Source organism: Ochotona princeps, chromosome 4, assembly GCF_030435755.1.
Source record: "Ochotona princeps isolate mOchPri1 chromosome 4, mOchPri1.hap1, whole genome shotgun sequence".
In the NCBI taxonomy this organism is placed as follows: Eukaryota; Metazoa; Chordata; class Mammalia; order Lagomorpha; family Ochotonidae; genus Ochotona; species Ochotona princeps.
The window spans coordinates 35,719,521-35,731,646 of NC_080835.1; the positions used below are offsets into that span (position 1 = coordinate 35,719,521).

Sequence of the window (12,126 nt, forward strand, 5' to 3'; positions counted from 1 at the left end):
ATTCTAGCTGTTTTTCAATCTCATTTCAGTTTATATCAATGACTCATTATCATTCATTCACCAAATATTTATGTTAGTCTTTCCTGAGTAAAGTACTTTCTGAGTTTATCCTGTGGCACTGGAAGAGAGCGGGAGTGTAACAGATTTGATGCTACAAAATTGTACCACCTCTTAAAAAACACAGCAGGTTTCTTTCAGACACATTTGTGGAATAAAGACCAAGGGTTTCTCCATCATGTGAACTCAGATTATAATAGACAAGGCAATGAACTGTGTACTTACCCCAAACTCCCATGAATATTGCAAAGAACACTGTTGACTCGTTATCAAATAAATGGGAAAACTGCAAATATAATAACAACGCCACAGACAACTTAATGATATCAAATATAGTACAAAAGGAAGCAAATTGTAAGTTTTTCCAGCATAGCTCAAGGTTCACATACCTTTGAAGCTAAACATGTTGAATTTAGTCTCCAAAAATCACATACCACGTCACAGAGAGGGCACATAATCAGCTTACCTCCAATTTCAGGGTCACAGATTTCAATGCTGCAAGAGGAACAGTGAAGCTGTTTGAAAAGGGACTTTCTTTGGTAGAATATATAAGCTTTCTCCAAGCAACAACTTATATAACCTCTTATATGGACAGCAGTTTCAATAAGGGTCAAGTCATACTTGCAGTAGTTGTTGACTCTTAACGGGCCATCATTAAAGACATTTTCAATAAAGCACATATCAATGAATTAGCAGCAGTCACACTTAAGACAAAATACTTTTTTCCCCTCCTACTTGGACAATTCAATGGTACTTACCTACTTTGGCTACCATGCATTGATAATAAACCATAAATAAAACAAGATAAGCCAACCACAGCTGCAATGAATAGCATTTCTGTGTAAAATCCAAGAAAGGCAAAATAAATTCCAATCTTTTCTCCAAAATAATGCCTGGGAAAGAAAATAAAATAGGTTCAGAAGGAGAAAGAATGTTATCATCCAGGGAGCCTCTGTTTCCTATTCAGACAGGCTCCAATGCTTTGAGAAATGTAATTTTGGTAAAATTATTAAAATCTCCTAAAATGAATTTCCACCTCATGAAACATGCGATAAGCCTTCTATGTGTATTCCATAAGCATCTGGGGTAATGGAGGAAGGAATAAAAGAAATAGCACATAGAATTTGGAGGCCACATACAAGAGTTTTATTTAAAAAATACCTTGAATATATATTAGTGTGATTGACATCTTATGAACTGCTTATTGTGTATCAGCCTTGTCTGTATTGCTATGCATCAGTAGCCTTTCTGATTCGTATTTGTGAAGCTATCTAATTGAACATTCAGCTGTAATTGTAATGGAAATGGAAAATATATTATAAAAGTCAAAAGAAAAAAATGGAAGGCTGGCCAACGAAGGGAGAGAAATATTATGATTTTAGAATTATGTCAAAGACAGGAAACCTATTCTCTTTGTTGTAAATAAGAATCTAAGATAAAAAATTTAATTTAAAAAATAGGCTGTTTAATGGAAATTTTATGTGGCAAGGCATTTGGAGTAACTCCTATATTTTTTAAAGAGTTTGAATGTTTTTAATTAAGCTACAGAATATTCTCTAATGAAACCCCTTAGCAATTAAAAGTTTAAATTCATACTTTACATAGATTTTCTTTATATTGTTTCTAAATTATATATATATAATGTACATATACACACTCATATATGTAAACGTGTTTATATTATGTGTTTAAATTTTTTTCATGATAGGGTTCCATAGGCATATGGATTCCTTTTTCCTCCAACCTCCCACCCCCACTGTTTGCCCCATATTATTACAATAGTGTTATAGTCCTTCCTCAACAGTCACATGTCCAACATTCGGCTATTTAAGTGTATCATGAAATTGTAGGTATATGCAATGGAACAGTCTAGTACCCTATTGCGAAGATATATTTAATAGCTTTAATGGGGGGTCCTCCTTTTATTTGGGAGTAGAGATGCATACTGCAATGTATCTCAACTTCCTCGTATGTTACCCTGCATTATACAATTGATCTATGAAAGTATATGTATTTACATATTTACCTGTATATTTACTAAACTTTTATTTGGCATGGAGGTTGCCTTATATCAGAAAGAACATATGTTTGTCCTTTGGGGATTGGCTTATTTCACTTGGTATAATGGACTCGAGCTGGGATCATTTGTTTGCAAGTGGTAGAATCTCATTCTTTTTAATGGCTGAATAGGATTCCATGGAGTAGATACTTGTACCACAGTTTTTTTATCTGTCTGTATTTTGATGGGCACCTGGGTTTTTTGCATGTTTTCACTCTTGCAGCTTGTGACCACATCACAATTTCCATCATCTTTCACATTTTTATCACTTACATATTCTTACAGAATTGTGGTCATAGGACAGCACTCCAGTGATTTAATTAAAATTCCCATAAAAATATATATCTTCAGCTTTGGCTTTTGCTATATTTTTAACAGGCTATATCTCCTAATTTTATTGATAGATGTAAGTTGCCCAAATCTGCAAACCTTGTCAAGATTTTTGAGAAATGCAGAATCCTCGTAGGTTCTTTCTTTTGTAGCAGTTCCTTATTTTTTCATCTGCATATATATATATATTTACTTTTTATTATTTTATTTACTTAAGGTGAATGTGTTTACAGCAGAAATTAGCAACATAATGATAAATCCTACCCTATACTCCATCCTTTTCATGTTCCCACATTCCCTCCCTCTTATTTATTTACTTATTTTAAATGTTTTACAATGACATACTTTTTTTCTAAAAAAAACTTTTAAATTTATTTTTTAATTGAAAGTCAGATTTACAGAAAGAGTGAAAGGAACAGAGAGAAGGAAATTGTTCATCCACTGGTTCACTCCCCAAATGGCCACAATGGCCAGAACTGGGCTGTTTCAAAGCCAGGAGACTAGAGCTTCTTCCAAGTCTCCTACATGAGTCTATGGGCTCAAGGACTTGGACCACACTGACAAAAATCTGGATTGAAAGTGGGACATCTGAGACTCAAAACAGAACCCATATGGGATGCTAGCACTGCAGACTTAAGCTTAATACAATATGCTACAGCCCTGATCCCAGGCATGCTTACACTGCACTTCATAATCACTCTGCATTAGGCAAAGGAAAAAAAAAAAACTTGCTACTTAAGAATATAAACAAAGACTGTAAATAACAATCAAATCTCAAAATGTCAATTTCTCCCATATAGATTACATTCTCTGTATTCTGTATAATAGTTGCAACAGATCAAAGAAAATATATGAAAAAATACAGACACCATACACAAATTTGTGTGTCATCCTTGGGCAGGAGCCATGCTAATCTCTATGTCATGCTGGTTCCATTATGTGTGCTGCCAACGTGAGGACTTCTAGAATCTAACAGCATGTAACATAATTCCAAGAATGCATTTAATATTAAATTGAAACTTCCATGAATGCTTAAAAGTAAGGCAAATTTGTTACAAGTGTTTTAAAAAGCTATAAGCTTCATTTCCCAATTAGATTTCTGAGTATATTTACAGCATGCAATATTAGCTTATTGAACCTTTTATCCTTCAGTTTCCAAGTTTTTCCTAATTAAATAAGCATCTTTCTGCTTCTATCTTGTCCTTCCATTCTTTTCATTGATAATAAGAACTTTTATGTTGTTTTATTTTGATTTCTAAGAAATTATGAACCAAAACATGCTATTATATTAACCTGTCATTCATCACTTCTCCAGAATTTATTCTTGGAATAAATGAACTTGTTTTTTTCCAGTTTTTTTAACACAAAATATACCAAATACTTCAATATAGCATAAAGGTCAGAAATACATAAAACTTTTTTATCTTGGGTAATATTCCATTCAACTTGTATACTTTCTATCGGGCAATGTGGACAGCTTTTTTTCTTTCTTCTTTGCTTTCTATAAAGACTTTTGTGTAAAAAAAAAGTGGGGTTTCTGAAACCAAGCTGAATAGTGTTTTTTTTTTTTCTTTCTTCCTTATCCTTTTCCTTTATGATTCTTTTCCCTGGCAAATACTCTCAGGTTACTTGCTACCACAATGACATAAAAATGATAAAATGCATTTAGCTTAATAATCTATGCTTTTTCTCTTTGTGTGGGATATTCTTAATTAACTTTTTACCTTGGATCCTGGAACTTACCTTTCAAGACATAGTTCAAGATTTAGAACCACAGTGCAACCCTTCAGTTACTTCTGTGTGCAATGAATTCCTGAGAGACGCATCCTGGTCTAGTCATGGCATTTCCCCCCAAAGAAGTTCTTTAAAGGACCTGGACTGTCATCTCCAGCCACTCTCAGCCATAGCATGAGAGAAGTTTGCAGTATACAAGTTCCCCACACACAAAGGAAACTGCAGGGAGTCTTGCTGACTGGCACTATCGGGTTAGGAACAGCAACACTGATCATGGTTCGGATTCAGATTTAGACCTGAAGTCCCATGTCAGCTGTGGTTTCTGGAGCAATTCTACGCACCAGGCTCTACTGGGAGATGTTCAAATTTTTAGTTTGAGTTAATTTAATTTTCTGTTCCAGATAAGGTCAAGATTTATGGCTTAATATGGAAATCCACATGTTTCACATCATTTAAGGGATTTTGCTTTATCTTTTGAATTTCCAGGCAAATTTGTTAAAAATTGGTTGGGAATGTATGGATCTGCTTCTTTTTATTATTTCACTTAGAGAGTCAGATTCACCAAAACATTACAAGAATAATTCAAAAGACTTTCACCTGTCCTTTAACTCTGGGAACATTTGGGCCCATTTGCATTTTGTCTCTCTCTATATATTTCCTATGTTTGTATGAATGTGTGTGCACATGCACACACACAAACAACATACAATACTTTTTTCTGAACTGCTTGGAAATAAATAGAATATATTGTGTTCCCCTATCCTTCAGTACTTCATTGTTTACTCTTATGACCTGAAATATTATAATTATTTAATATAAGGATAATAATTCTTTTATGAAATTGATACTTTTGTGACAATGTTTACTTTTCTATGTTTTTAGATACCTCGCTAAAATGTATATCAGTATCAATTATTTATATTAAACATTCTTTTTAAGAAAAATTTAAGTTAAAAATTCATATTTTAAGAAATAAATTCATTTTAAAGATGATGTCACTATTGAAAAGGAAAAAATAATACAAGGTGTCCATATGATTGGGTTACAATAAGAGGATGAACCTATTTTAAAAGCTGTTAAATCTATGATCTGAAAATAGCTGCACTTCTGTTTTGAGGAAAAAGGAAATCAGCAAGTGTTAACAAAAATTTACAGATAACCAGCACTGATCTAAACCATCATGTGTTTGTGTATATTCAGTTATGAAAATAACAAACTTTAGAGAATACTTATGGCACAAACATCTCTAGACAGTTAATGCTAAGTTAACATTCCTTTTAGCGAATAAGTAACTTATACAAATCAATATTGCTTTTAAAAAGAAGAACGTGGATTTGAACGCTTAGTTAAATGCCCAAATATACCCTCCCAAGCACTACTACACTATAGTATCTCTCATAGATTTGGGAAAAAACATTCTGCTCCCAAATAAGTTATAAATGAACAAACATAGAAAACCAAGAAGTAGCAAAATTCACTGGGTAAAAAAAAAACAATAGTAGTGTAAAAGAAAAAAGAATGTATTTCCATTGTGAATTAAACTCACATCATCAAGTTGAGGAACTTACCTTATCAGTTCTAAAGGTTGTTCCTTGTAAAAAACGGAAAACTGTGCCCAGTTCCGATGAAGTATGTACCTTTCATTTACAGGATTGGGAGGTTCTGATGCCTTCCAATATTGGCCCTATAAATGTTCAAGGAGATGGTTCACAAAGGGAAGAGAAAACAAACAGACAGACAAGAGTGGAAGAAAGGAACACTGCTTTTTCCATAGTTCAGGAAATAGGACAAATGTTCAGTTTCACTTTTAGCTTTAGCTTTAATTTCTGCTTATGTAAAAGAATTTTCTAAAATTTTTAGATGCTCTTACTTGAATACCTAAAAAAGTACAAGTTGAAGTTTTAGACTCTAGTTTTATTCAAGTTGTTCCTTTCACTTCATATGCCCTTTCCTTTTGACTCAAATCCAAATATGTTCACAGCTCGGAAATATCATTGTATAACTGGTTAGGATATTAGGAATATATATATATATATTTTTTTTTTCTAATATCCAAGAAAGTAAGTTGTTGATCCAAAGTCATATTACTGTTTCAGGAGGAGGTCTTTCTACTGCCCCCCATATGCTGTTACTCATATTCCAAACAAAGTTTAAATACCATAACAAACTTTAGCACTAAGAACTTGCTACTGTTTCATACATGAGTTCTTCCCCACTCCTAATGCACTGAGCAGCTTTAGGATCCTTTCAGAGCCTGACAAGCAAAGCACTACATACATAGGAGTGCTTTAACACATTCTTTCTTCACTGTTTTTGTAGACATGTGAGCTGCTGAAGACAATGTTGAATGTAAAAATCCTCATACAGTAAGCCAAAAGACTTTGCATTATCCAAATTCTAACAAATTTTCCTCCTTGGAAGCTGAGCTTACTAAATAATGAGATATAAATTTTAAGAAAATGTGGTCTACTTACATATGTTGTAAAAATGATTTTGTCAAGCAATAAGAAAAAGTCTCATACATGAACTTGTATCAAGAAGAAAAAAGTGAAATAAACACTAAACTATAGCGTTATTTATTAACTTTAAATTTCCAGTCACTACGCATGATTTTAATGAAAAGCTATTATTTTGACTATGGAAAGGTCACACCAAGAAATGAAATGATAAGAAGAGAATCTCTGTACTTAAATAAATAAAAAAAATCTTTAATTTCTTCAAAGACAAACGAGATGGTCTCTTTTGTGGAGTAAGATTGGCAAAGATATGTTGTGAAGTGTAATTAACCTACTTTTGATCTCTCCACTTTGATTAAAAGCAACTACTTAATCATAAGCCCCCCAAAGTTCTTTAACTCAGGTGAAAATTGTGTATGTGTTTTAGGGGTGGAAATAGAGGACAGAAGACAATGGTTGATTTCACTAACACTCAAGTTAAATGAACCTGAATTTAACTTCTTTTGAAAACACTCATTTAGTTTTGAAAATCTTACTCTGTTATCATAGAAAACATTTCAAAAGCAATAAACTAATCAATATTAAGTAGACCTAGTCATCTCTGTACTATCAAAAGAGGAAAGCTGAACCAATAGCTTAAGTATTTTAAGACTTTGTCTTTGAAGTTTTGTAAAGTATTGCAACAACACTACATTCCGAAATTGTGGACGGTGATTCGGCTGCCATTTGTTTCAATGAAAATGTTTTCTTTCTTCTCTATTTCTGGGAAGAGCTGTTTGAAGAGAATGAATTATCCAAAAATCCTTGTGTAGGTAAAAGAAAGAAAAGATCCAAGAAAATATCTTCAAGTGATTCAGTTACATTACTTCAACAACCAAGATTTGGTGAAATTTAACCACTAATTATCCAAATTGAAATGCTTTCCTAAAATTAGGTAGAATCTTGGATGTAAGGCAATGTTTTTAAGTTTGGCTCAAGGAGCATGTCATGAGAAATAATGCTTCTTTGATCTTATAAAGCTTGGCACTTTGTAAAATATCTCATTTTAAAGATTTATTTACTTTTATTGGAAAGTCAGATATACAAAGAGGAAGCTCTTCTATCAGCTGATTCCCTCCCCAAGTGGCCGCAGGGGCCAGAATTGAATTGATCAGAAGCCAGGGGCAAGGAGCTTTCTCCACACTGCCCGTCTTAATCATTCTTATTGTTTGAACTCTTTAGCTTGTTTTTCAATTGTACACATTTTTTTTCTAAGAAATTTGTAGTCTGGAGCTCAGATTTATTGTTATGTTCCAACATTAACAAACAGAATGTTTTACATAATGTTAAAGCCAATTAGGTATTTGGTGAATACATTTAATTTATTTCCTTTACAGATTCAGAATTTTGTGAGGAAATATCGGATCGGTACAGAGAGAAATTTACAAATAGTATGTGCTAAGGTGTCCCTTTTATGTAACTCTAACTTTCAAAGTGGTTTCTTAAGAAAAATCATGTGCAAATGTAATGTTTTTGAACAAATTCCCACTTGATGTAGATCAATGGCAAATGCCATTCTCTGTGTGTTTCAATATTGCTGATAAACTGCTCACTTCAGAAGTAAGGAGTCTTCAGAAATTTTCCCACCATGAGAGAGAATTAAGATATTTCAAATTAAAGGGGGAAGCAAAGGGATAATTCTTTCAATAAAGTAACCTACAAATGTGGGAATGGAAAATGAGTTTAATGTTTAAAATCTATACTTACATCATGGAGAGGGTAGGCAGCTAAGTAAGTGTTAGAACTTAGTAGTCTTTCAATCCCAAACCTTTTCTTCCCATCTTCCATGCCAAAAGGACACCGTGAAAGAATGTAGTATACCTACCAAGTAAATGCAAAGAAATCATACTATATTTTACAACATCACATTTTCGATTTTCATTCAATCAAAATTTTAGCAACACCCACTTTGTGGTTTACAGGGTCTGTAGTTTGGGCGAAAATGTAGAGTGCATGTTAGGCAAGAATTTTCAGATCTTTCAGCATTTGTTTCTATCAAATCATCGCCTTTTGGTGACTAGGAGTCACAAGTTTATTTGCTTCCTTTTCCTCTGGAAATCCTTTTTTTCAGAATTTCTGCAGTAGCCTGAGGTTCATTTTTAATATCACTACTAACAGTTCAGTTGGGGGAATGAGGAGTGGAATTGAACTTAGCCTGTATACTTAGTGTCTTAAATAACTTTTCAATTAATAACACTGATAATTTAGACAGATCCCTTATTTGAATTCTTGAGTGTGATTTACTAACTCAAGGTGGCCATATTGTTATAACCACTTTGTAATAATTTACAACTGTTTAATATATTTATGTATTTGAAAGCAGGCTTACAGAGAGGGAGAGAGAGAGAAAGGGAGAGAGAAGAAGGAGGAGGAGGAGAAGAAGAAAAAGAATGATCTTTTATCTGCTGACTTACACTCTCAGTGCCTGCAATGGTCAGGGCTGGCACAGGTTGAAACCAAGACAGGCACTTTGTCTGGATATCCCCACTCTGGCGGCTGTGGCCCAAGAAATTTGCCCATCTTCCACTGCTTTTCTATGTGCATTAATGAGGGAATTGGATTAGAAACTGAGCAACTTGGATTTGAACTGGTGCTCTATAGAACATGAACATGACAGGATGTGTCTCCAACACCAGCCACACTTATCAGTTTTCTTCTGGGTACCATTGGATCACTGATACCTTTTGCTTTCATATGTCTGTCAGGTCAATCTCATCTGTATTTTGTCTTCTAGCAACTTTAATACATGTTTGGTTGCTGAATCTAGCCTTTTAAATATTGATTTCCCTCTCTTATATATCATCATTTCAGGATTGCTGAGTAAGACGGATGTTTTCTTGAATCATTATTTAATCTGATCAACCATTTTAAGCAAAACAATATTCTACCTTCATAAATCGATCATAACTTCTGCAGTCAAATTTTGATAAACTGTGTGATTCAAATAATTATTTTACTTAGAATGATTTCTTTAGAAAAAGTTTACCAAAATAAGAACTCTGTGTCAACAAAGAGGAAAATTTTACTTTAGTAGATATTAAAATGTATCATAAAGCCATGGTAATAACAAGGTATAGTATTGTCAAATAAAAACAGAACTGGCCTCACTGAGGAGAGAAATCATTAAAGAAATCATTAAAAAGAAATTGTAGTACAGGACATAGTATTAGTGGGATAGAATGGGTGCTCTTACAAAGTCTGCAGACTTTTTAAAGGTCACACAAACAAGGGTGTTTGTTTTGCTTTTTAAGGAAACAGTTATTTGTTTCAAAGCACAGGAGCAGAGAAAAGACAAACTCTCTGTTTATCTGCTGGTTTACTCTGCAAATGGGCATAAAAGCCAACATCAAGCCAGGCCAAATCTTGGAGCTAGGACACTATTTTAGTCTCCCACAAGGGTGACAGGAAGCCAAGTAGTTGGACCATGATTTGCTACCTTCCCAGGCATATTAACAGGAAATAGGGCCAGAAAAAGAGCAGCTGAGACTTGAACTGCTACTTAGATATGAGAAGTCAGGTATCCAAAGTAGCAGCTTACCTCACTATGCCACAGTGCCAGCTTAATGGCTCCTTTTTTATGGAAAGGAGAGAACAAGGTTCAGGGAATATATGTATGTATGTATGTATGTATGTATGTGTACATATATATGTATGTGTACATATATGTATGTATGTATACATATATGTGTGTATGTGTACATATATATGTATGTGTGTGTGTGTACGTATGTATATAGTATCACATCTTTTGTTGGGAAAAGTAAGCACAGTCAAGGAGCAACTATTCTAAATGCCATTGCTGGCTCTGGTTGAGACTGCATCAAAGATCCTGTTGATGTTGGGAGGAGGAGAAGACAAGTTAACAAATGTGTGATTCTGGTGGACCTATGTAGACCAACAGTTCATCTAATAACGTTGAAGAATGCAAATTCGGAAGGAATGTGTCTGGCTTTTGTTACAATTAACTAATAACTAATAACAAAATAGATGGACTGTAAGGATAAGTGCAGGAAGAGATATCCCCTACTTCTCTTTTCTTAAAGGATTTACATTAGAAAAACTGTAATTATATATTTTATTTTTGTCCCATTGAGATGCATACCAATGTGCATGTATATACATATATAATAAGTATACAGTTACAAAATCCTATTTAAAATTTGTATAGGATTCTTGGCAGTTTTAAACACCAGGAAAGCTTTTCTAAATTTCTCTTGGAGTCATCTCTTCTGTAGGTAAGCATGACAAAAGCACTCCAAATCTGAGGGCGTGTGAGAACTTTGCCTGGATACCTGGCCAAAACTACTACTTGATATAGAGATATGAGAAGGTTTTTGCTTTTGTTTTGTCTTTGATAAACATAATTGATAATTGATCAAAAATATTTGATCAACAAAATAACTTATCAACAATAATTGATCAACAAAAATGAGCACTACAATCACTGAGTGCATTTAGGATGAACTGTGAGGCTAATGGTAGTATCAAATCATCAAGGCAGATACAATGGAAGGCATTGGGGGAAAATGGCTCTTTGCAATATGCTGTTTCTGAGAAGCAGAAGCATGTAGTATCCCTCTGTCCCAATACTCTGGGCTACAGAACTCAAGTAATGTTCAGTATTGTCAGTTCTGACACAAAATTTGACAAAGAAATCAAATCAGCAGAGTATTTGGCAAAGAAATCAAATCAACAGAGTATAGTCCAGAAGTAGAACTATGCATATGTACATACTAGGGTTGTGATAGGGGTGGCATGAATCTGAATGTTTGAATGTTTTCAATAATTGGTTTCTGCTGACCAACTACATATATGGAAAAACAATCGACTTCTATTTTGTACCTTGCACAAAAATTAATTCAACATAGATAGTAGTTTCTCCATGTGAAAAGCAAAATAGTATAACTTTTGTAAAGTAATACAAGAAATTAACTGTAGAACTTTGATGATACGTAAAGCAGAATATTATAATCAAAGCACAGGTTTGAGAGGGTGAATTCCGTAAAAATTAGAAACCTGCTAATCAAAATCTGTGCCAAAGGAAATGATTAAGAGATATAAAGAAGGTAAAAAGTAAGAAAAATATTTAAGTGAGTAAAATATATAATAGATAAATAACTCCCATAAAGAATATGACACGTTGCCTGAGTCCCTGGGCCTGTCTGAGCAGTGAGTGCTGGGTCTGTCAGCCCCGGGGGTTGGGGAACGTGAGCCAGTGGGGCTGGTTCACCTGGCCTGGGTCTCTGGGCCCACCTGCGAGAACTGGTCCCCCTTAGTGGAAAAGATGAAATAGTGGATGGCAGACCCTGACACACATGGGGAATAAGGCATCTCATTAAGAACAGCAGAGAGCATCTGGTACCACAGAAAAAAAAAAAAGGCAAATACCCCAGTCAAAAGATGTCAGCAAACATCTGGACATATTGAGACACTCAAATTGACTATGTCAGG

General features: G+C 34.1%; 1 protein-coding gene and 1 non-coding gene across 2 annotated transcripts in view; both read right to left on the minus strand.

The window, feature by feature from the left end:
• Window positions 1-12,126, minus strand: part of ANO5 (anoctamin 5) — a 70,516-nt gene that overhangs the window by 22,572 nt on the left and 35,818 nt on the right. The window contains exons 7-11 of the mRNA XM_058662475.1: window positions 8,383-8,496; window positions 5,749-5,864; window positions 816-950; window positions 447-552; window positions 283-343 (exon numbers count right to left, since the gene is read on the minus strand). Coding sequence (XP_058518458.1) covers window positions 283-343; window positions 447-552; window positions 816-950; window positions 5,749-5,864; window positions 8,383-8,496 — 532 coding nt within the window. The remainder of the gene's footprint in view (window positions 1-282; window positions 344-446; window positions 553-815; window positions 951-5,748; window positions 5,865-8,382; window positions 8,497-12,126) is intronic.
• On the minus strand, window positions 3,303-3,406 carry LOC118759596 (U6 spliceosomal RNA). Its single transcript, XR_004996288.2, has one exon. It is a non-coding gene; the product is annotated as a U6 spliceosomal RNA (small nuclear RNA).